We start from the raw sequence: 25,148 nt of genomic DNA on the forward strand, positions 1-25,148 counted from the left end.
TGTCTAGGACTTGGTTTCTTATGCTTTTATAGTCAGAGTACATGGAGGTACGCAATGCATGCTCACAGACAAGCTGTGCTGCCAACTGTGATACTATGGTGAAGTGTTTAAGTGAACACTGACTGGGAACACTCTGGCAGTGCTCCAGTGACGGGCTGCGAAAAATAATTAGAAGGGGAGTAGGCTAGTGAAGGCATCCAAAATCTAGATAGAAGATAAAACATGGAAGAGACATGGAATAGAACTAAGAACATCAATGTTTTTCATATTCTCTAATGTGTGAGATGCACATATGAAATGGATTCTTGTATAAAAATAGTTTACTGCAAAAGGGGTTAAATTGACAGATATTGTGAATACCATGTGACGAGACACTTAGCTCACGAGATGGGGGGAATTTTTAACACCATTATTATATATATATTAAATCTTTGTTGCTGAATTATATGAAAGTTTTGAGCAGTAAATTCAATTTATTTAGTTATAAACTCCTGGACTTTAATAGCTCCTCTGATTCAGAAGATTTTCTTCTCATGTTCAAAACTTTCTGCACATGCAGAATCTCTCCCACATATCTGTGTTCTCTGACATGTCGAGAAAAAAGTTGTAATATTACGAGACCAACATCATCATTCAATGAGAATTCATAATGTTTTTTTAAGTCTACCTCCCTATACTCTGCTGTTCATTACATTATTGCTCCGGTGTAGTATTCCAGTAGTATTCAGACTGTTTGAACGACACAGTTTGGGACTGCATGTTAGGATGAATGACAAAGTGGAAACTGAAACTAAGTGAAACACTACTGATCAGGCAGAAATCTCACCACAAATCCACACATATGTTAACTTCAGTAAAGTGCAGAGCAAGGTTGTTCCTCAGTTTTAGTTGTTTATATTGCAAAACTCTACCAGTTACGTTACCACTCTGTCACAGAGTCCACTTGATTACTATCACGGCATATGCCAGTGTTGCATCAGCTGTTCTTTCTCAGGTAAAGGTAGAGAAGTGAACATACACTTGTATTTATTTTGAAGATATTACAAGTCATTATCTCCTAATCAGATAACCTGCCACATGTACACCAGGACAATATTCCCAGTGTGTACTGATCAAGTGTGACTACAAAATATTGCATTAATTTTATAGTTTGTTAGTGATGATGAGTAAAGTTTGTTTAAAATATAAATTATTTTCTTGTTGTCCCCGATAGTAAATTATGATTTTGCTAACAAATCAAATTAGGAGATAATGCTGTGATATTACATTATCTATCCCTGTTAAATACGGTTGTGTTCATTTCTTTGTGTTTACCTGAGGATGAACATCTGTGGTTGAAACGTGTTTTTGCGTGTGCATTATTTGGTCTGTCTTCATAAAGCTACACTAATGAACATGACTAGTTAGATACAGACTGCTCATACACTGTTATCTTGAATATGTACATTAAGGTAGACAACAAGAGGAGTTTTTTAGCATGATATACTGCACATGTGTCAAACTCAAGGCATGTGGGCCGAATCAGGCCCGCCAAGTTATTTTGTGTGGCCTGCAAAAGCTTTAAAGATTCATGATTGTCCTAAAACAAAAGTCTATGCTGCCATAAACTGTGAAGTGATGGCATCCCACCACTAGATTGCGATGTTTCCACACCCACTACGGTAGTTTTCCGACAAGTGGAGATGAGAAATGTATACAAACAATCCCTAAATGTCCAAGACGAGAAAAACTGATGCAGAAGGAAAGCAATTTCATGAATGGTGGGAAAGTGAATACATGTTTGTGCTTCAAGGAGAAAACCCGGTAGCCTAGGCTTATATCTTTTGTGTTATGAGGCAGTATCACTGATGAAGGATCAACGTTAGTTAAGGCTCGTGCTTTCAGTATCGGACAATGGCCGTGCCGTTCACACTACACGACTTGCCGTCTTGTGTCGTTGTGACGTTCACACTACGTGACTGATCGGTGACAGGGGGTCTCAGAGTACACCAGCTGACAATGACTCTGTCACCTGACGCTGGTCTCCAAACCACGTTTTGTCAAGAAAACACACGTGAAATGTGAATCTGGCTGGCATCGTTGATGTGTCAGATATGTATCGGGGAGCTGTGTGATGCTGAGTAGTTCACACATAACGACTGGCATGGTGGTCACCGAGCTCGCAGTGCGGCAAATCATGTAGTGTGACCTAGGCTTAGGCTCCAGTAGCCTATACGTCTGCATTTTTCGAGGTAATCAAACTATCTGTCATTAGTTGGATATATGCCCTCTGCAAGGCTGCAGCTGGACTATTTGTTTTATCAAATGCCACATCTGTCCCTTGTGTTATTAGCAGCTCACAATTATTTGTTTTACCATTGTTCTGCACCTCTGGACTGTGAAAAAGTGAAAAGTTACTGTAAAAGCTTATGTTTGATGATATTTGTCTTTGTTATTTACTTGAAATGTTTGATCTTTGATTGATGGAGTAATGAGGGTTTTTAAATCTGATAAATTTATTGATTTATGTTATAATAACACAGAGACATTTTCTTACTATGGCGATATTTTTACATCTGATAAATTTCATTGAATACATAATCAAATAAAGAGGTAGTTATTTAACAATATGTTAAATAGTAGTTAGTAGTAGTTACGTTTATACAGTCTTGCAACTCGGGGGCAACAGTTGCAACTGGCCCTTTCAGGGTAACCGTAATGCTTATGTGGCCCTTGGTGAAAATGAGTTTGACACCCCTGATATACTGTGTGTAGCTATTTATTATTAAACACAACAACAATTAACACAACAGACTTTGCTTTCTGTCAGCTCAGTGTCAGCATGGTGTAGCCTACTGACTTCACAATCGAAACCCGCTGCACTATCATGGTTTCAACCCAGGGCATCTGATACGACGCTTTGAGAAAGCCTGACAGAAAGTGTCTGTATTGGACGCCCTGGGATGAGACCGGGCTGGCTGCATGGTGCAATATTAGCAACTAGCGCTATTCGAAAGCCATGCTGTAGCTTCAGCCATTTTTCTGCTCCAACAGAGTCATGTGGATGCGTGACTGCGGTAAATAATGAATAAAGTAGCAAAGTAACACGATGAAAGTATCCAAATGTATCGGAATAAAAGTAATGATTTTTCTCTTAAAAACTACTCAAGTAAGACTATAAGCATGACGCATCAAAACTACAACCCTAATATCTAGCACAGCATGTGTGATCCTGCAAATGAGAGGGTGCTCTCAGTGAAGCTCCATGAATAAATAATGGTTAAATAAAAATAAAAAATAGCCCTGAGGATGGTTTGAGACCCTAGAAACTTTAAGCAGCTGCAATTTTTTGTCACCACAGTGAATGTGCGTCTTGTGCCGGGGAAATCCCGAGGACGAGTGGAGGTGAAGTACAACGGGGTGTGGGGCACCTTGTGTGATGACAGCTTTGACACTGTGGATGGCAAGGTGATCTGTAAGATGCTGGGCTTCCAATCCGCCATTTCCACCTTCACTGCCACCCCGGGTAAGAAGTCCATTGCCACCATCACGAGATGTTCCCAATCTCTTGTGAATCTGACCCTCACACTATTTGGTGTTTTTCTGAACTTTCTCTTTACATGGTACTGAATAAAATTATGAAACAAAATTTTGAGTGTTTGATGGCAGTTAAGGCGAGACACGAAAAACATCGTTTTATCATGCACTGGTCAATTTTGAGATTTTGGGCTACTTCCTTAACATGGCATCTTTCAGACTAGTGGGGGAAAAAGTCTGTAATACACATTTAGTAGTTTACTGTATATTAATTGCATGTGGCCAATAAAGTTGATTATCATTATGACTATATTTTTACAAAATAAAATAATTCTTCTTATTATTACTAGTATTAATAATTAATAATAGAATTTAACTAGAGAGAGAAAAACCCAAACCACCAAAAATACCATCAGCAATTGGGTTGAAGGATTTGGCGTTCTCTATCGACATTAAGAAACCAGCATGTATATCTACAAGCATTTATTAGATAAACAAAAACACACGATGAAACCTGACGAATGGCCCATTTATACTCCTGCGTAGGGTCTACGTGCGTAGCTACGCTGTAGGCTATGCACGTAGCCATGCATTTATACTTGTGCGTTGGTGTGTCATTTTGCAATTAAACCCCCAAACACGAGTCGGCAGTTGCGCTAACGCGTCCACTGTGTTGACTTTTGCCAGCCAAGCAGGCTAACTTCCGGTTTAGCGCTCAGCTAACGTGAATGGGGGTAAAATTGTATACGTGCGGCTGGTAAAGCCTTTTCAAATGTTATCGACCGAGTGGATCACATTCTGGTTGTGACGGGCAAATATATTGATCCACCATGTTACAGCTGCTGTTTTGGCCGCTAGTAAAAGTTACTTCAAAGCCCCGGGGCACTTCCTGTCGGCTCAGAGGCACTGCGAGGCTACACAGCTGACCAATCACAGTGCTTACGGTCCGAGTCGTATGGACGTGTAGTTTTTTTGAGGAGGTGCACGTCAGGCTATGGTGTAGGTGATGACGTAGGGGTAGGGGGCTATGCAGAGGTTATGCTGTCGATTTGACGCAGAAGTATAAGATGCTCTGAACTAAAGAACAAAAGAATGTGTGCTTGTGAGAAGGTGTGTGTGTGTGTGTGTGCACTTACCAACCTATCTAACAGTGGACCTCAACGTCATTACACACGCACTAAGAGGGGACTAAAAAGTGAACAGTGTCCCCTGTTGGACATGCTTTAAATCATGCTAAAATCATGTCTAAAACCCTCTGGTAAATTTTTTTAACTATTGACCTGCAGGTGTGTGAGTGTTTAAATCCATACTCAGCAGTGCCTCTAGTGGATCAAGCAGAAATTTTAACGACTCATTCACACACGTCATTCTTAACACTCCCCTATAGAGTGAATGGCTTGTAGCCCCAGGGAGTCTATCAGACTGTAGAGGGGCTATTATACAAGCTACTCAGTAAAGAAAGCTGTCTCTTGAAACACGATTTCTTAATTTTTTCTAACAAAATATACAGGCTGAGTTTTAGTGGATGTCTTGTGTTTTAAGATCAACATGTATTAAAATAAAGGACTACACTGAAGGCCTAGAGAGTAAAACGAATTTTAGATTCTAAAAAAGGGGGAAAAAAATAGAAAAACAACCAGGGTAGAATTATAAATAAAATGGTCAGTATAAAGATACTTTTATGGTTTTAATTAATTAATAAAAAATGATTTGACATTTGACATCTAGAGATTTAAACTTGTTCAGTCACAAAATACTAACCTGACCAGATTTCACAAGCACTGGACATCAATACTTTATTTTTCCCATTGTATCTGTGTGCTTAGTCTACACTTAAAGATATGCATTTCATTAATTGATTTGAATTACAGAAAAAGGGACCGCACTTGTACTGTGTGGAACGACAGGAGTCCACTGTTCGCTTGTACATGATGACACAAGTTCCCTCTTAGATAGCATGGAGCGATAATCAAATTCCAACTAGTGTGAAAATAATAAATAAGCAAATTTAATCATGCTTATGAGAAGAAACTAACTTAACTACAGAGTGTCTTTATTTGGTATAATCTGTTATTGTAAGAAAATATAAAGCCTGAGTTTTTATTGAAGTTATTTTCAACAAAATACAAAGGCTGAGTTTTAGTGAAATTCCTAAATTGTTTCAAGCTTCAGACTACTAAAATGATAGACTACCCAGTAGACAGCAGAATGAGTATTTTAAAAGCACAAAAAAAGTGAAAGTAAAAACAAAATGAATACAAAAGTCATCTGCAAGATCTCTTCATTTTTAATCAATGGATTTAATGCTGTTAATTAACATGATACATGACCAGTGTTTGTATGTGTCCTAAATCTATATTTAGGAAGTTGTTGCTCGCAAACACATTGACAACAGACCTGTCTGTCAATTGAATAGTTAGTTTCCTAAACACCGCTGCACAAATCTATCCAACACAACGTTGTCAATGTCGGAGACCCATCTTCAAAAAAGTTATCAGCAAGCATTTAAGGAGCCTAGCTAATAAGGATAGCTATGTTAATTTTAGAATACAGCTGTCGAAGTTAGCGCGCTGTGCATAACTGGTAGTCAGTAGGTGTGTCCGAGATGACTGTGGCTGACTTTCACCGACTTGATAGTCTAAGTGAGCTGCAGGCGACTGCAGGGGCGGGGTATAAAAACAGTGTTGTCAAGTCAGACGCAATCTACCTCTGGTAGACTGTGTGAGCTTACTGTAAGCTTAGACCTATGATCAGGCAAAAGGTGGTTCCAACTTTGTGCAGCTAGAGAAAAGCTACTGATGAGACATCATGGTGACGTTTTGCAGCTCACATTAGACTATCAAGTTGACGGCAACATCCTGCCTATTTGACTAAAAATTATTTAGGTTAGTAATTATAGCATAAAACTGTAATTGAAACCTTCAAGAGCCTGAAGTTTAATCCTGAAGGTGAGACAACATGAAATCCAGAGGCAAACTCCTTCCCTTGGTGATCAAGTATTACAAAGCTAGTTAGCTACTTTTGTACAGTTGAAATCACATCATGTCGAAACTAAAGTGTGAAATGTTGAAAAGGTTAGTTTAGCTACAAATGAGCAAGTTCATATGTGCGTGTTTAGGTTTTATGATGTGGTATTTAAGTTTAACTTTGGATGGCTATTCATAACACAAGTTGTTCAACCACAAATAGAAAACAGCACAAAATATACAGAACTATGGTAAAGCAAACTTTATTGAATGTGCTTTTAAGCTAAGACACACACAAACTCCTAAACTGAAAGTTCCTCATGTGCCCCCCCTCTTCTGTGTTCTTACACTGAAAAAAATTATAAACGCAACACTTTTGTTTTTGCCCCCATTCATCGTGAGCTGAACTCAAAGATCTAAGACTTTCTCTATGTACACAAAAGGCCTATTTTTCTCAAATATTGTTCACAAAACTTTAAATATCTGTGTTAGTGAGCACTTCTCCTTTGTCGAGATAATCCATCCACCTCCCAGGTGTGGCATATCAAGATGCTGATCAGACAGCATGGGTATTGCACAGGTGTACCTTAGGCTGGCCACAATAAAAGGCCACTCAAAAATGTTTCCCTGTATTGGGGGTGTCCGGGGGGGGTCTGGAAACCAGTCAGTATCTGGTGTGACCAGCATTTGCGTCACGCATTGCAACACATCTCCTTTGTATAGGGTTAGGGTTGATCAGGTTGTTGATTGTGGCCTGTGGAATGTTGGTCCACTCTTCAATGGCTGTGCAAAGTTGCTGGACATTAGCAAGACCTGGAACACGCTGTTGTATACGCCAATCTAGAGCATCCTAAACATGCTCAATGGGTGACATGTCCAGTGAGTATGCTGGCCATGCAAGAAATGGGATGCTTTCAGCTTCCAGGAATTCTGATCCTTGCAACATAGGGCCGTGCATTATCATGCTGCAACATGAGGTGATGATCGTGGATGAAAGGCACAACAATGGGCCTCTGGATCTCGTCACGGTATCTCTATGCATTCAGAATGCCATCAATAAAATGCACCTGTGTTCGTTGTCCATAAAACACGCCTGCCCATACCATAACCCCACCGCCACCATGGGCCACTCGATCCACAACTAGGACATCAGCAAACTGCTCTCCCACACAACGCCATACACACTGCCATCTGCTCTGCACAGTGAAAACTGGGATTCATCCATGAAGAGAACACCTCTCCAAAGTGCCACACGCCATCGTATGTGAGCATTTGCCCACTCAAGTCAGTTACGATGGCAAACTGCAGTCAGGTCGAGACCCCGAAGAGGATGAAGAGCATGCAGATGAGATTCCCTGAGATGGTTCCTGACAGTTTGTGCAGAAATTATTTGAGGATGCAAACCGATTCTTGCAGCAGCTGCCCGGGTGGCTGGTCTCAGACGATCTTGGTGGTGAAGATGCTGGATGTGGAGGTCCTGGGCTGTTGAGGGAATAGAGAATCGGTTTGTTATCAAACCCAGACATTTGTATTACAGTACTTTAATGCCACTGTTCTATAATCGTTGAGGACTTCTTTAGTACCATAACAAGGTATCTGAGTACTCTCAGAACCGGGCTATTCTTTGGAGTCAGTGATGTGTCTTCAAATATATTCCTGCAAGAATTCTCCTGGCTCAGTGTTTTTGGTGGTGATTTTTCCAAAACCTGATAAATACTGAATAAATTAATTATCTGTCAGTCTGTCTGTCATCAAATTCCATGAAAGACCAACACTTCATCAGCAGTTCTAACACTCGATGAGGATCTTATGCATTGTCACCCAAAGGGTTTGAATTTGTATCTACATTTATATAATACACATCAAAAATTTGTACACTATGTATGATGGCAGTGGGTATTTCTCATTTTAATTGTTGCCTGCTTAGCTTGACTGACTTGCTGAGAGTTGTATGACAAGATCAATATTGTTCTCATATCTGAACACAAAATCAAGCTATGCCTTTAAACCATTTTCAGGTTGCACCTTACATGGCAACATATAACTATATATACTGTATAATACTATGCACACACTTTGCAATGCTCCATTTGCTTATAATTCATTAGCAACCAAGAAAGTTGCAGTTAAATACAGTATTGAACAGAGAATCGTATGTTCTGATCTAATACCTTTCTCCTTGTAGATGAATCCTTTCTGAAATTTGGCTTTTTCTTTCTCAGATGCAGTGAAGTTGCAAGGCTTCCTTTTTAGGAAAAACCCTTCTGGATCTCATTTTCCTGTGAAATGTTTGACAATATATTATACATCATATGGTGTCTTGACTTATAACAAGTTCATTTAAGATTATTGTTTATACAATGAGAAGAACAGCATGATAACTTGGGTGACTTTGTAAAACAATATGAAGCTATCAGTACTTTTTCTGTGTACGTATGTGTATATAGGAATGTAAGGAATAAAATACAATAAAAGTACAATCAGTTAACATTCTATGTATTAGTATAAATAATATTCATACTATATACACCCTATATACAATATACAAGTAACATTCTACATAGGTGTAAAAATATTTACACACTAAGCAATCAATATACAATAACAAACTATCTGTACAATCTGATACAGTCAGAATATACTATGTTATACAATACTATATATATGTACATGTTTATATTTAAATTTGATAGTTTAGTTACAAACCATACAAGGGGAATTGGTAAAAATGTTCAACTTACCTCTCGCTTTGGTCTTCAGGATGGATAGATTTCAAAAGAACAACACAGGTGAAATATGTCTACATACCATTAAGATAGACAGATAGGAGATGACACGGTGAGCGTTTGTGTAATCTCATGAGACTTGGTGCAATTCAAACATGGCAGCGCGCAGCTAAACAAACAATTCATTAAACAAACAATCCGCCAATTTTAACAAATAAGAGCAGTCAAATCGCACTGGAGGACCTCGAGGACGAGTGTTTGGAGGACCTTGAAGTTTACATTGACCAGTGTTTTCATCGAGTGGTCATGGGGAAATCAAAAAGAAACCGCACTGAAGACTCACCTGGAGCATCACCTGGAGCAGTCTCCTCGCAAGGTGCAGATTTCACAGAGATCCTGGATTCAATAGACAAGAAATTGTCTAGCTTTGATGCCCGATTATCTCTTGTGGAAGTACTTCACAAAGAGTTTCAGGCTCTGCGGGAATCCCTGGAGTTCAGCCAGAAACAGGTGGTTGAGCTCGCGGCGGAAAACAAGGTCCTCAAAGGTTCGGTTAAATCCCTCACGGAGGGAATGACGCGGCTCTCGGCAGACAATAAAAACATTAGAGAAGCGATCATCGATCTCCAGGCTCGTAGTATGCAGGATAATCTGGTCATTTCGGGCATCCCGGAGCAGGCGGATGAAGCTCCCGGCCGAGACCGTGAAGAACATCAGCTTCCACCGGGTGCACCGCCTGGGAGGACGGCGACAGGAGAACCAGAGGCCCAGGCCCATCGTCGCGAAGTTTGAACACTTCAAGCAGAAGGAACTGGTTAAAGGCAGGGAGCTGAGAGGGACCAACTTCAGCGTTAATGACCAGTTTCCCCGGGAGATCCTGGACCGACGCCGAGTCCTGTTCCCGATAAGAAAGAAGCTTATTGGAGAAGGATCACGGGCTGTCATCGCGGTGGATAAACTTTACGTTGATGGCCAGCTGTACCGCGACCGAGACACCACTCCTTGGCTCTACTAAGAACCAAGTCCAGCAACAGGTGAACTGTATCACTATGCGATCATTTTTTCCCCTCTCTGTTAATTACTCCGTGACATATGGCAAGTTAATAGTTATAAAATACAGTGCACGTCTCAACAGCCTATACTGTGGTTATCTAACTAGACTGTCTAATGTTTTGTGTATTTTCCTCTGTTTTTGTTTCACTGTTTCTTTCTTTTGTTAATGTTGCTCTTCCTCCGCCGTTTACACATCGATCAGCTGCGCAATTTTCATACTGTTTAATTCACAAACAGTCGGGCACACCACTAGCACACACACGCAGGCGCATACAACATGAACACATAGACATACACATACAGGCGCATACAACACACACAATGATACAACACGCACACTGCACACACTAGCCTTCACCACATCCCTTAGTTGAATGATGACCTCACTTATAATCACCTCTTGGAATGTACGCGGAGTTGGTTCAAGGGAAAAGAGATAAAAAATTTTTAACCATCTAAATAATCTGCAAGCAGACATTGTCCTACTACAGGAGACTCATTTACCCAAGACAGCAGATAAACTAACCTCACCACAGTTTCCTCACTCGTACTCAGCCTGTTATAACTCAAAACAAAGGGGTATGATAAATAGAAAAACACACTCCAATCATAATACCACTACTATTGATCCAGAGGGTCGATTCATTATTGTTAACATTTCGATTCAAAATACTCCTTTATGCATTGTTAACATCTATGGCCCAAATGTTGACGACCCCTCCTTTTTTCATGCTTTCTTCAACTCACTCTCTGCTCACTCAGACACAGCTCTTATATTAGGAGGGGACTTGTATATCCAGCAGTTGACAGGCTCAGTACGGCAGGTGGTCACCGTATTTGGAAATCAACAGACATCCTTAAACAATACATGAGCGATTTTGGTCTTTGCGAGGTTTGGCATTCTCACCACCCCACTCTTAGAGAATATACCTTCTTTTCACCAGTCCACCACTCATATTCTCGCCTTGACTATTTTTTGGTTAGCAGCTCAATTATGACAGACATTTCCAACACTCAGATTCACCCTATCACTATCAGTGATCATGCACCGGTTTCTATCACTCTTACTAAAAAAAGGGTCACACGGCCAACTAGAAGTTGGAGATTTAATTGCTTAAAGACCTAGATTTTATAAATTACTTCAAAAAGGAGTGGGCAATATATATGGAAACTAATGACCTGCCAGGAACCTCGCCATGTCTTCTTTGGGAGGCAGCAAAAGCAGTCATGAGAGGTAAAAAATCTCCTATTCATCATACAAAAAAGAAAGAGAGATCTTGTGAATTAGAGCTAGAACAAAAAATAAAAACATTAGAAACTACCCTTGCTGCCTGCCCACAGGAACACATGCTGAATGATCTGAGAAAATCAAAACTTGAATTAAATGAAATTATTAATAAAAAGACCCAATTTCAGTTGCAAAGACTACGCTTGGAGAACTTTGAACATGGCAATAAATCCGGCAGATTCTTAGCCAGCCAATTGAAATTGAATAAAGAAAAAATAACTATTTCTTCCTTAAAGGACTCAGCTGGGAATCTGACTTATAACCCATAAGAAATCAACAATGCATTCAGAGATTATTATAAAAACTTATATACATCACAAATTGACCCATCTAGCTCTAAAATCGATGCATTTCTGAACAATATAGATTTGCCAAGGTTAGATGATGAACAGATCAGGGCTCTGGATTCACCTGTTTCAATGGCTGAACTCCAGGAAGCTCTCTTACATATGCCAAATAATAAAGCCCCTGGGCCAGATGGTTTTCCCGCTGAATTCTATAAGGAATTCTGGGAAATACTTGCACCCACATTCTATAGGATGGTTATGCAAATTAGGGGTACTTGCATGTTGCCTCCAACAATGAATTCTGCTAATATCAGCCTGCTCCTTAAACCAGACAAAGACCCCACACTCCCGTCCAGTTATCGCCCAATATCACTTATTAACGCAGATCTTAAAATCATCTGCAAAACCCTAGCAAGAAGGCTAGAGAAGGTCACTCCTGGTATAATACACAAAATAAGTGCACTAGTGTAATAAGATATTTTATTATTATTTAAATGGTATTTGAAACCTAGATCAAGTAATTTTTGTTAGTAATACTGTAGTGCTTGATATCAATGCATGCAGCAAAGTTAATTCTGAATTAAAGTTTAAAGTTTATTTATTTTCAGTTAAAGTGATTAAAGTTTGGATCACGGTGAAATGTTTATACATCGCTCACATTAAAGTTAAATTATCCATTTTTGAAAGAAACAAAGAAAGTCTTTAAAGGTAAAAACACTCATTAGATGAGAATGAGACAGTTCCACTGCATAACAATGGAGGTCCCCTCTTGGATAGGTAGCTATTGTTTAAGGATCTAAGTCCCCTCTTGGCAATTTCTTTAAAAAGCAAAAAAAAAGCAAATTTGCAGTAATATTATATTAAAAGACAGTAAAAGTAAATTTTGTATTATATTTATTTTACTTCAAAAGGACTAGAAACACAGGTCCACACTTGGCGGTTTACTCCGATGGTGCACTGTTGGATAGGTAACAGATTGCAGACAAAGAAAGCAGGGTGAAGTGGAGGCTTTAAGTTCTCCTTTGTATAAGCCTCGCCCTCTAAGGCTATCGCTATTGGGTTTACCTCTATGCGCACATGCGCAGCACTGAAAAAAGCTTTGTTTAGCTTTTGCCTCTATCACATCGTCAACTTGTGTATATACGACCGTGAAACCTGGCCATCAGCTCCCATTTCTGTTCAGCACTGAGGTTGTCTAAAGGGCAAAGGATTGCCAGTGATTGTCTTCAAGCAGACTGGCTAGAGTGGCGTCTAAGAGCAGCTAAGCAAATAGGAAATGTAAGTTATTTCCCTCTAGCTCATCTGTCATTGCTGTGTGAACACGAGTGGGAGGTCTCCGTTCCACTTCATGTTTGGGTTTCCATGCGGCTCACCTATCTATCCAGTTGCATCCTGGAGGGACGCTCCCAGGTGGACCTGGGTCTTTCCCCTCCAGCCCCATTCTCCCTGGGAAACTCGAAGCCTTCCTCAGGCATCTGGGGCTAACATTGACAACAGAAAGATAATGTCAGGCTAACGTTGAGCTAACAGGAAGCTAACGTGAAGCTAGTTGGAGCCCAACATGAAGATAACATGCGGTCTGCCCGTGGATCAGCAGACCCGGGATGACCCTCGTAAGTCCACGATGTTCGACATTAGCTGTGGCTAACAACACCAAGTAGCAAAAGGATTGCATGCTGCTGGTCCCACCCTCATTGCTCGACTGATGCTATGGGTTGGGACTGTGTGTGATAATGTTAATCTTTTTGTGCAAGCTGTTTTTGGAATAAACACTCTGTGCCTCTCAGTCGACTCAACCACACCAAGCACATGCTCCCCACACTGTGTGTGCCACTGACTGTCGGTTAACCCGCAGCTCCAGCTCGAGTCGGAGGTCCCTTTTGAACTCACTTAAATTTTATTTGTATAGCACCAAATCACAACAGTTATCTCATAGCGCTTTTTATGAAAGAGCTGGTCTAGAGTGTATTCTGTGAGGAGCAGCCTACAAACTATACACACAGACGAACAGACAGTGAAAGTAATGTTGGCACAGGCGGAATGAATAATGGTACAGATATTTATAGTAATGTTTATGATAGTAATTGTAATGTTAATGATAATAATAACAATAATAACAACAATAGGACTACCAACAATAATAAAATAAAAGTAGCAGAGGGTGTCGAGAAGGAGGTGACCTGCAACCACAGATCCAGACTCCACAGCTCCAGGGCCAGAAACACCTGCAGAGAGTGATAGGAGAGAAGAGAGGGACGAAAAAGCACAAGACTACGGGAAAGGGAAGAAGTCAAGTTAGTAACATGCATTAATGGGAAGAGGTTGCATACAGAGGGAGAGAAAGAGGAGAGAGGAGCTCAGTGCATCATGGGAAGTCCCCCTGCAGTCTAGGCATTTAGCAGCATAACCAAGTGTCACAGTTAGTGGTGGTAAGGCAGGTTGGAGGACCCAAATGCAGGACATGTTGAGCGGAGCAGGTATTGTTCAAAAGTTTAATAAACAAAGGCGAGCACACTTACAGGCGGAGTGGCTGATAACAAGTCCAAAAACAAGGAATCCAAAAGAAACCAAAATCCATAGAAACCGGGTGACAAGACGAGAGTGATGAGCAGAGCAGGCTACACAGGACAACACACACCAAGAAACTGTAATGACCGGACAAAGACTAAACAGAAACACCAGGTATATATACACAAGGACTAACGAGCAGGGCGGGAGCAAAACAGGTGACAGACAAGAGAGACAGCCAGGCAGAGAGATACTGGAGGGAACAGACATGACACAGGTTACTGAACACATAACAGATCAGAGGAATAAATATAAACAAATCAAGACACAAACAGACACATCCCTACTAAACTAACACCAAGAAGGAACACAGACCGAAGCTAAGTAAAACACTGAACTGGGAACTAAGGCATCAAGAAGACAGACATGAGTGACAGACAGAGACGGACATGAGTGAAACCAAAAACACAGACAGACTATATAACTGATACTGGACATAGGACAGAAAAATAATGCAGACGAGGAACAAGAAGTAAATACTAAAACATAACCAAGGCACAGGACTGGGAACAAAGGCAAAGAACTAAAACATAGGACCAAGACCATGATAAAAGACGAGACATAAACTACTAAGGACAAGGAACGAGAGAAACAGGCGAATAGATAGACATATGAAACAATGGCAAAAACTCAAACTCACAGGGAAAAAACTACAACTCATAACACTAAGGGATGGTTCAGGACTCACCTGAGCCAGCCCTAACTATAAGCTTTATCAAAGAGGAAAGTCTTAAGCCTACTCTTAAATGTGGAGAGGGTGTCTGCCTCCTGAACCCAAACTGGAACCTGGATCCACAAGAGAGGAGCTTGATAGCTCTTCACACAACCCTTCTCACAGAAATAATCTTCATAATCGTCATAATCGTGTATACAGAACACATTCACACACCCTGTACGGATATTTCTTATCTAAAAAAATTCTGCTGTGCAGTGTGTGATACTGTTTCGTGTATGCCACTCCCTACATTACGCACATTCCCCCTGGCAGTACCTGTCCACTGACACAGTCCCTCTGTGTGCATCCAGGGGCCCCCCCTTTGTTTCACAGAAGGCAGGCTATGCAGGCCCTGTGTGTAGTGTTATCCTATTTGCCACTCCCCACATTCTGCACGTTTCCCCCCAGCAGAGCCCGGCTGTGGGCTCATGCATAATCATGGCATCACTGGCACAGTCCCTCTGTCTGAATCTGCCCACGGAAGTTATAATCACGCTCCTGCGGAGAAAGCACTACACACACGGCGTGTATCAGCTGTTTTCGTCCTGTAAAATCTGCTGGGCAATGTGCTGTCATTATGTCGCTCCACATTTTAGACACGTTCCCCCAGGCTGTGCACATCCCACATTTCCTCTTCCTGCATCCAGGGGTGTGTGACAGCATTATCATGTGTGTCCCGTACACTTTATGCACGGCAGGCGACAGTGACCTTACTTGGAAACTGCATGACCTTAGTGTTGCACTTTACAGATCAGCTTTAACAGTTTTTGGATTAAAACTGCTGTTAGTCATTTTCCCCACATTGTGTGAGCCAGCTGCATGTTAGTCACAGAGTCAAGCTGCTGCCGCTTCTTGTCAGATGCTACTGCAGCATGGTTCCCGGCCCTTTCTAGGCGGGCCCCCCATGGGTCGCGGTGGGATTCATCCCCCCACCTGTGACGGCGGCGGGGGCAGTGGCGTGGCTCTTCTTCATGGCCACTACTGTGCTTCATCAGCATGTACACCCACTTTCAGAGTAGTAGTATTAGTGCTCGCTCCTATGCACAGATGGATAGAAAGCCTGATCTGCTGAGGGCACAAGCTGCAGTTTGTTTCCCCCCTTCGCCGGAATAGAGACTGTGTTCTCCTCCCTGACTCAGAACGTTGCCCTCCAGGCGGAACTCCATGAGCTCCTGGAGAAGCATGCTATCTCCAGGATTCGGGGTTCTAGTTCCGTTACTTCCTGGTCAGGAAGAAGACGGGGGCAATGAGGCCCATTCTCGACCTTTCATTGTTCAACAAAGCAATTATGGAGAGACCTTTTTGCATGTTGACAATGAAGCAGGTGCTGGAGTGCGTGTGCCAAGGGGACTGGCTCACCTCCATCGATCTGAAGGAGGAGAGAGAGAGACCCCCTCTCTCTGTTCGTCGGGATTCTGCTGGGCGGGGTCCCATCCCACATTTCAGTCTTCACAGACGCCCCACATCTGTCTTCACAGATGCCTCTCTGCTGTGGTGGGGCAGGACATGCCTCTCCCAGGTGGTGGGCGGCCTGTGGCGGACTCATATGCCTCTCTACATAAATGTGCACCAACAACAAGGTCACAGCGCTGCTTGGTTTGGACAGGCGGCTGCTCTTGCGGGGGCACACACTTCTGCCCTCGTCAGAGCAGAGTATATCCCTAATACAGTATATACTTAATCCTGCTTTTATGCCTAAGAGCATCAAACGCTCTTTTAAGTCGAGAGTGATTACCCTCACGGGCTTCTTCCCTCCTACTCATTGGTCTGAGGAAGAAGCTGCGTCCCACCTCCTCTACCCTGTAGGTGCACCGTCCTGCTATGTAGCGCGCATTGCCGCAAGCAGCGCCTGTTTGTGTACTACAGGGAGCAGCCCAAGGGGCTTCCCCTGTCAGCACAGCATCTGTGCGAGGCTATTTCACAGGCCTATGTGTTAGCTGGTAAATCTCCACTGGACAGTATCAGGGCGCACTTCACGAGAGGTCTCTTCCTCTTTGGCATTGTACGGTGGGATGACAGTGGACAATCTGCACAGCAGCCTCCTGGTTTTCCCCGTGCTCATTCGTCCATGTCTAACTGCAGGATGTCTCTCAGTACCGAGTGTTCTGTCTGAGTGACTGTCCTCTGTGAGTGAGCAGCGAGTCTTCTCCCAACTGGACAGTGGGGGGGACAGCCGCTGCTTGCGCTGGACCTGCTCATGCTGGCCCTGCTCATGCTGGCCTTGCACTGTGCGCAGCTGGAATGGTTGTAGTACGTAACCTTCGTCTGGGCCTGCAAAGATGCGGGGCCCCCAATTTTGTCCCCGGCTTATTAAGCATGGGTTGCTTTGCCTCCCCTATTTCACGCTATTGGTGAAAGTGCATCCGCAGTCACGAATGTCGCAAGGCTGCAGGGACTGGGTGGCTTATTATGTTGGCTCGTGGCAGGTGGATCTATGCTTGGTGGTACCTTAGAGGGCGAAGTAGAACGGTAGTTACTTATTCTATATATAGTGTGTGTATATATATATATATATATATATATTAGTATACTTATGTATTCTGTACTTACTCATTTTCTATAGAGTATAGACGTAGCCCTCTAAGTTGTGGGCCTCACTAGACCTGTGGTTCTCAGTGCTGAAGAAAAGGCATTATGGGAGCCGATGGCCAGGTCTCACGGGTGTGACAACATACAGTACAAGGTGACAATGAGATAGAGGCCCAAAGGTGGGGGAGAGGGAGAGAGACGAAGCTATTTTCAGTGCTGCCCATGCGCGCATATGGGGAAAACCCAATAGCGATAGCCTTAGAGGGCTGCGCCTATACTCAATTTCGGATTACAATCCGTAACTACGCTTGTCTCTCCACGCGTGTCTAATGCCAAATTAGAAGTATATGCAAGGGCCTTGAATCTGAATCAATATCCAGTGACTAGTGAATTGTACCTAGCAATCATTTTGATCCAAAACCCCCCACCTGTAGTGCTATTTATCCATCTAGATTGTTGAGATGTCTTCTCTTGAATGTAATATAAAATCCCACAAAGTAAGTGGCCAACAGCCCATGCATGTTAACCTGCAAGTTTAAAATTTTTGATCATTTTGCAGGTTTCAATATTCATTTTACGGATCATACTGTTTATCATATTGTAATATTATTTCCATGTTTCAGATTTAACTATAGAAAATTTACAAGATCTGTCAGTTGTTAATTTTAAACAATAACACACACACACATTTAAACTATCACATGCATGTGCATATCCAGGGTTGATTTTGTACAGTAGGCTAATATGATATGACATGACTAATGCAAAGTAAATGCAAAGTAAACAGTGTTATTGCACTCTTCAGAATTATGACTAAAAAAGCCCTTAATGAATGCATGTCTAATTCTAACACTACTGTCCTTGTCCTGGTCTTGTAGGGTCTGGTATGATCTGGCTGGATGAACTACGGTGCTTCGGAACAGAGTCTGATATCTTTAACTGCCCACACAGTGGAGTTGGTGTTAATAACTGCCAACACAACGAGGACGCCGGAGTGCAGTGCATCTAGACTGGCACCAAGACAAACAAGAAACATGTTTTTTTTATGCACACTTAGGTTTGATTAACATGCAGTAATAAGTTGAGTGGCAGGCATTGTGCAGACACACACATACATAAAGTATATATACCCTAAAGAGAGAGAGAGAGAGAGAGAGAGAGAGAGAGAGAGAGAGAAATTGAATTTTCAAAAAAATCAGTTGTTAAAATCTTAAAAAACATACAACACTATAAAATCAATTTGTCACCATGTACAACATTATTTTGTATATAAATAAATAACACCAATTTAAAATGCTTTAGCACCAGGATCAGTCTTCAAGAAGAGTGCAAACTGCAGTTTCTCATCAGCAACCACACAGAACACACTATTGTAACACCATATTTGCTCAAAAGTTTCAAGATCTTTCATTGCTTTATAATAATAAAAATCAATTAACAAATCGAGACCTCACAAGAATTGAAAAAAACATTGCACTGTCATCACTAGACAATTGCTCAATTTTATTCTTACAACTAGCTTAAATTGCCATTGTTTCTTGTCCAAGTCAAAATAAAACAAAAAAGTGATTGTAAAACAGCATTGAACAAAGAAACAAAAACATTAACTGCAATTACTCCATGCAGAATTCTCCATTGTAAATCATTAGTTTTTTAGAGTAACGGTGACTTGTATCATGCTCGCCACTGTGATCTTACATTTTCCCCCATATGTAATCTACCCTCTTGTCCAGAGACCCTAAAACTGTCTCCCAACAGTTGCAATTCTTCTTTTGTCAACAACCCCTTCAAACTTATTTTGGATGTATGTTATTCCCCCAAAAATCTCCAAGATATTTAAAACCACTCCTGGTCCAATTTAAGCCAAGTGGAAGATTTGGCTCTCCACTTGACCATTTCCCAACCAGCATGGCTACACTTTGAACAGTTTACTTTTGCAGAGGAAACCATTTTAAAATCATCAAACATTTTTAAGATAATATTTATATTAACCTTGCTTCAACATTAAACCTCAATGCTATTTAACAAACCATTGACTTGGTCAACATTTTTTAAACCTCCTGATCAGCAAAGATCTTGTTTTCATAATTAACTGATCCACATCAGGGAAATAATCTTCAATCTTCAATGGACATTTCTAGCATGTTTTGTCTCTTTCAAATACAATTTTATATCACCCACACTCTATTCACGCCTGACAAATCCACTTAGCAGTAAGTTGCAGGTTACAGTACAGTGCCCATTACCTTGTTTAATTAAATAATCTTTGTTAAGGTAGTAGTTCTCGCCACTTCAATTTGAGAAGTTCTATTACCATGTTCTTAAGACTGTGTTGAAGAGAAGAATCTATAAAGAAAGTTAATTTGCAGTTTTCTAATCTTCCTCAATACTCACTGATGTTCCTTAAATTTATGTTATGCTAATGCCATGCTTCAACACATTTTTATATATTTTCTTGTTAAAGAACATGTAACAGAAATATTATCATGTGTTAAATAATTAATTTCCCCAGCTCCGGAGCAAATCAGTTATCTCAGTCTCCTTTCATGGGAGCAGAGCTCCCTCCAGAGGACAAAAGAAGTATTACATGTAATGCATCTCCCGCTGTTTTAAGGTATCACTCTGTATTTTATTGTGTATAATCTGATGCCATGTTCGTTCAACTTGCTTATATATTCTCTAAGTAAGAATGGTTAACTGCCAATATTATCCAGGAAATGTAGTTAACTTCCTGCCATCCTGAAATCCTGAAAATATGGTAACATTCCAATCACTACAACGATTAAGTAATTGTTTAATTTCCTTTTTATAACTAAGAACGGTATAACTGTTTGTGACATTTAAGGTTTGATTGTGGGAAGGTATTTGATTAAAATACGCGCAAATAAATTTTAAAATAGACATTATAGTTAAGGGACAGCCTCTCTCAGGAGACCGGAAATAAACCCTCAGGGGAAACACATAGGAAACTGCTCGCTCGCTTGTTCTCTGGTCTCTTAACTTTTGCTCTTCGCTCTGCACGCTTACGGAGCGTGCCCCATCTCCTAGCAACGCCCTAAGGAGTCTGGCCCGGAAGTTATTATCATAACTTGCATTCATTCGTTCCCTTGTTCTCTTACTAAAATCCTTTTCCAAATAACTCAGACCAACTAAATTCACATTGAACTCCACTGCATTCTCATTATGTGCATCCTGTTTGTTTAGCCATTGTTTATTTCTTTGATGTATATTTAACCGCATTTATATTAATCTTTAGTTAGTTAATAAATTTCTCCATAATCACAGGAACTGTGTGTGTATTGTTTAACTCCAGGTCACTGTAACGGAGGATTTACGCCTTTGATATGAGATTGACTGAATGACAGATCACTAGGAATAATTGTGTAATTATTAAACCCATAACGTTACCTAGGGATTCCGGAGACCCTGGGCGAACTGAATTTCCGGTGGTGCCTCGAGGATTTATGAATTAATATTTCTGAACAATTAATATTCATAATTTTTATTTAACAGTAAAGTACTACAATTGGAATCTTTTTAATTGAGTAATAATGAATAATCTCATGTCCTCCGCTGGAGAGAGAGAGAGAGTAACTACATGAAATTAATCCAACTAACATAACACCACAAGCCAAACACAGCGCTGGAGAATAAAACAATCCAACAACACCGGCATCTCGTTCCCTCGTGAGTCTCTGGTCTCCCACCCGGCCTCTGTTTTGCTGTCCCCAGAGCAACACTCCGGCCAGGGAATGCTTTTATTGCGGCAAACCTGGCCACCTCCTGCCTGCCTGTCCTGTGGGGCCAAAAGATTCAGCTCATCAGTAGTTTTGGGGCTACTGGCGAGCCGAAACCCTTCACCCCATCTCCGAGTCCTCTCCCTCATGGCCCTTATTAACTCGGGCGCAGATGAAAACTTTTTGGATATCTGGGGAACTCTCTCCCCAGATCCCCCTTGACACTCCCCTCCATGCTACTGGACAGCCCCCTCACCACCTTCACTCATCGCACTCAGCTGCTACACCTCGTCACCTCTGGAAACCTCTAAGAGTCCTCTCTTTCCACCTGATCTCCTCCCCGTCCACACCCCTTGTCCTTGGCCTCCCCTGGCTAGCCGCTCACAACCCCAACATCGACTGGTCGCGGGGGAAGATCAGGAATTGGAGCACGAATTGTCACGCGTCCTTCCTTTTGTCTGCTTGAGTCCCCGGTAATCGTGCTTTACCTGTCCCGCCGCCCATCCCTACTGATCTATTCGGGGTGCCCAAACTTCAGCACTGTCGCCGCCGCCCTCTCACCCGTCTCACTTCCTCCTTGGTCCCCTTTGCCTGGTCTCTGGAAGCCGCTGCAGCCTTCACCCTGCCACTGGAATGTCCCCATTCATGTGCGCCTTGGGTTACCAGCCCCCCCTGTTCCTGTCCCCTCTGTACAGGGACATCTTAGGTGTTGCCGCAACCGTCAGCTGGCAGACTGCCACCGGGCCCCTGCTCCCACCTACCGGCCAGGGCAGCGAGTCTGGCTCTCCTCCAGTGACCTCCCCCTGCAGACCCCTTCCAAGAAACTCGCCCCCCGGTTCATCGGCCCCTATCCCATTGAGGCCGTCATTAACACCTCTGCTCTGCGCCTGACCCTCCCGCCTCACCTGAAAGTCCACCCCGTTTTCCACGTCTCCAGAGTCAAACCTGTTGCCACCAGCACCCTCTCTGTATCAGTGGCAGCGCCTCCCCCGCCGCGGATGATAGACGTTCACCCCGCCTACACGGTGCGCCAGCTCCTGGATGTGCAGCGTAGAGGTCGGGGCTACCTTTACCAGGTGGTCCCTCCAGCCAGATCCTAGACAAAACCCTCCTGATGGACTTTTACATGGCCCATCCAGATAAGCCGGGTGGGCCACCTGTGGGCGTCCGTTGAGGGGGGGGGGCTTGTTGTGGGGACAGCCCGACTGACGGTGAGTGTCCTGTTTTTTTCTCGTTTTATTTCTCCCACTGTTTTGCTCTCCTGTACTCCTGTACTGCGCCTGTGTTCTCCTCCTCTCTCTCTCTCTCCGCTCCTGAGCCCAGCCAACGACCCGCACCTGCACCTTGTCAGCAACCTCCCCAGCCTGCCACACCTGCCAGTAATCAACCTCATACCTGCCTGTATATCAACCCCGGTTCTCCACACCATCTTCGCTTGATTGTCGTTGCTCCCAACCTGGTGCCAACCTCTCTCAAGGTCCAGTTAACTCCAGAAGAGATCTCAGTTTTCCAGCCCCTGGTTATTTCCTGGGTTTAACTCTGTCGTTCTGCTTTCCCTCCCAGGTTCACGCACCCTCGTCCTCCGTTCTGTCGGCTGGGCTTGTCCTCCGGTCCTCTCCACTCGGGCTTCCTCCTCGGCGCCCTCCCGGCTCCCCCCTCTCCTCGCCAGCCCTCCTGATACCACGCCACTCCAATTCCTGTTGCCAGCAGGTGGCGCTATGACTGTGGGTGAATGTTGGCATGTACATGTGTTCAGGGCGGGACTCTCATCCTACATGTACAGTTTGGTCCAGATGTGAGCATGTACACAGAAGTTACAACAACTTCCGGTGGGAGAGTTATCAAGCACGTAAAGTTTGTTTCAGAAGTGAGCATGTACACTGAACAATAATGTACCCAAACAATAAAATAAATTCCTTTTATATTTCCCTGCCTTGTTGTTTATGTGTACATACAGAGGGAGAATGTGAGAACAGCACACATTTCATCGTTACTGTGTGTTAGAGCATGGGAGAACAGTGGATACTTTTAATACAGCCCACACCCCTAATACTGTGTAACTATAACAAGTAGAGAACAGAAGAAAAAGATGTTGCTGCAAAAACTGTCTGCATAGCTCATTCATATTGTGTAATGAATGAAAATAAATAGGCCTACTAGGCTCCTCTCTACTTTGACATTTAAGATTAGCTTGTTTGATCCACCTTCATACACATGTGACATTACTGTACAACTTGAGAAAGGTGAGTTGTTTTCTGCTCCAGCCTGCCTAAAAGAAAAGCGTTTTTGGGATTAAATGGACTTTATTAGCTGCTGCAGTGCAGGATGAACTCAGAACAGACCCATTTCTCACCTTATTATTCTAAACCATGCAACGAAGAAGAAGAAATGCATAATAAATCCTGGGACAAAATCTGTCCACAAATACTGTACAGCATGTATGTCTGATGAACAAGACTTGTGTTATAGCTGACTTGGGCAGAATTTTTTAAATTCATGTGGTCATAGTTGTCCACAACTCAAATCAGAATATAAGAAGAAATGTTTTATACCACCTCAAGAAGGCTTCCTATCAGAAAGGTAGGAAGGTATTTCAAATGTACAACTGCAGTACTTAAATCTAAGTAAAGTAATTTCCCTGACATTTTTGTGTTACTTTACTTTTAATAGACGCATGTAAGAGGTTTTATACTTCCTGTGAGTATAATCCAATCAATCTTATTTTCATACTGTATATCCGTTGTGTAATTTGATAAATTGTGTTGTATGTCGTGCTCGCATCTCAGAGAAGACTCTGACTGTAACATGCGTCTTTGTAAAGAGAGAAACGGACAGAAAAAGTCTCTAACTCTGCCTGTCAGCTCGCTCTGCTCCGTTAAAACTGAATTTACCATACAGAATTGAATACGAGTGCACTCCAGATTTAGCTGCAGCCAGCTGACCGTGTGCTCCTCCCTATACTGCAGTTCTGTGTCCATGCATGCAGCAAACTGAAAGCACTGTCTGTTGGAGCGTCTACGTGAAAAGAGAAGGAAGACATGGCTGGTTGTGTCTTCAGAGTTATTAAACACCTCAGCGCACTGAAGGAAGCCATCTGACTGTGTGAGGGGCAAGATCGTTGATGTCTGCAGGCAGAGTAGGCCTAGAGCTCTCCTGTCTGACTGGTCCACCAATAGCAGAGAAGATGACCCCTTGAGACACAGCCCCTCCTCATTTGCATAATGAGACAGAAATTTAAAAAGGACAGGCAGAAATAAATACCATGGGTGAAAATAAATAAGGTAGAAAAATACAAAGGAAGAATAACACAGACAAAAATATTAAAACACACACATAAATAAATATATTTTAAAAATTAGTAATAAATAAAGTTGAAGATTGTAACGGAGAATATATAAATAATGTAATTATAACAAAGGTGAATAAGTAAAGGCACTAATTAAAATATAAACATTTATGTCTCCTTGTATAATTTAATTACTACCTACATTTATTTATTTGCTTTATTTTTTTGTGTATTTAATTGGATGCTTATTTATTTATTGAGCACTTATTTATTTCTGTATTTATTTCTGACTGTGTCAGGATCGGTCCTCCATAGCGGGGTGGGAGAGTTATCAAGCACGTAAAGTTTGGTGCAGATGTGAGCATGTACACTGAAGTTACAACAACTTCCTGTGTCGTGGCGAAGACTTGATCTCTGACGCCACGCCACGGACACACCCATTGACGAAAACTCGCAAATAGCACAACTTTTCATCTT

The 25,148-nt window shown here is 42.1% G+C and overlaps 2 protein-coding genes across 3 annotated transcripts in view; both read left to right on the forward strand.

The window, feature by feature from the left end:
* Positions 1-20,932, forward strand: part of marco (macrophage receptor with collagenous structure) — a 47,696-nt gene extending 26,764 nt beyond the window's left edge. Inside the window, exons 12-13 of one of the 2 annotated variants that reach the window (XM_038719791.1) lie at positions 3,341-3,505; positions 18,527-20,932. In XM_038719791.1, the coding sequence (XP_038575719.1) occupies positions 3,341-3,505; positions 18,527-18,657 (296 nt within the window). In that variant the 3' untranslated portion in view covers positions 18,658-20,932. Of the gene's footprint in view, positions 1-3,340; positions 3,506-8,704; positions 8,849-18,526 lie in introns of those variants that run through there. The other variant, XM_038719792.1, reaches the window with a different exon arrangement.
* Positions 20,933-21,618: 686 nt separating this feature from the next.
* Positions 21,619-23,193, forward strand: LOC119903573. The gene is made up of 3 exons (XM_038719823.1): positions 21,619-21,675; positions 21,763-22,862; positions 22,949-23,193. Exons 1-2 carry the CDS (start codon positions 21,619-21,621, stop codon positions 22,483-22,485), a joined length of 780 nt encoding a protein of 259 aa, XP_038575751.1. The 3' UTR covers positions 22,486-22,862; positions 22,949-23,193.
* Positions 23,194-25,148: the final 1,955 nt, after the last annotated feature.

Source organism: Micropterus salmoides, unplaced genomic scaffold (genome assembly GCF_014851395.1).
Source record: "Micropterus salmoides isolate LMB-PRFRI ecotype aquatic unplaced genomic scaffold, ASM1485139v1 Ms_hic_scaffold_15, whole genome shotgun sequence".
Taxonomy (NCBI): domain Eukaryota; kingdom Metazoa; phylum Chordata; class Actinopteri; order Centrarchiformes; family Centrarchidae; genus Micropterus; species Micropterus salmoides.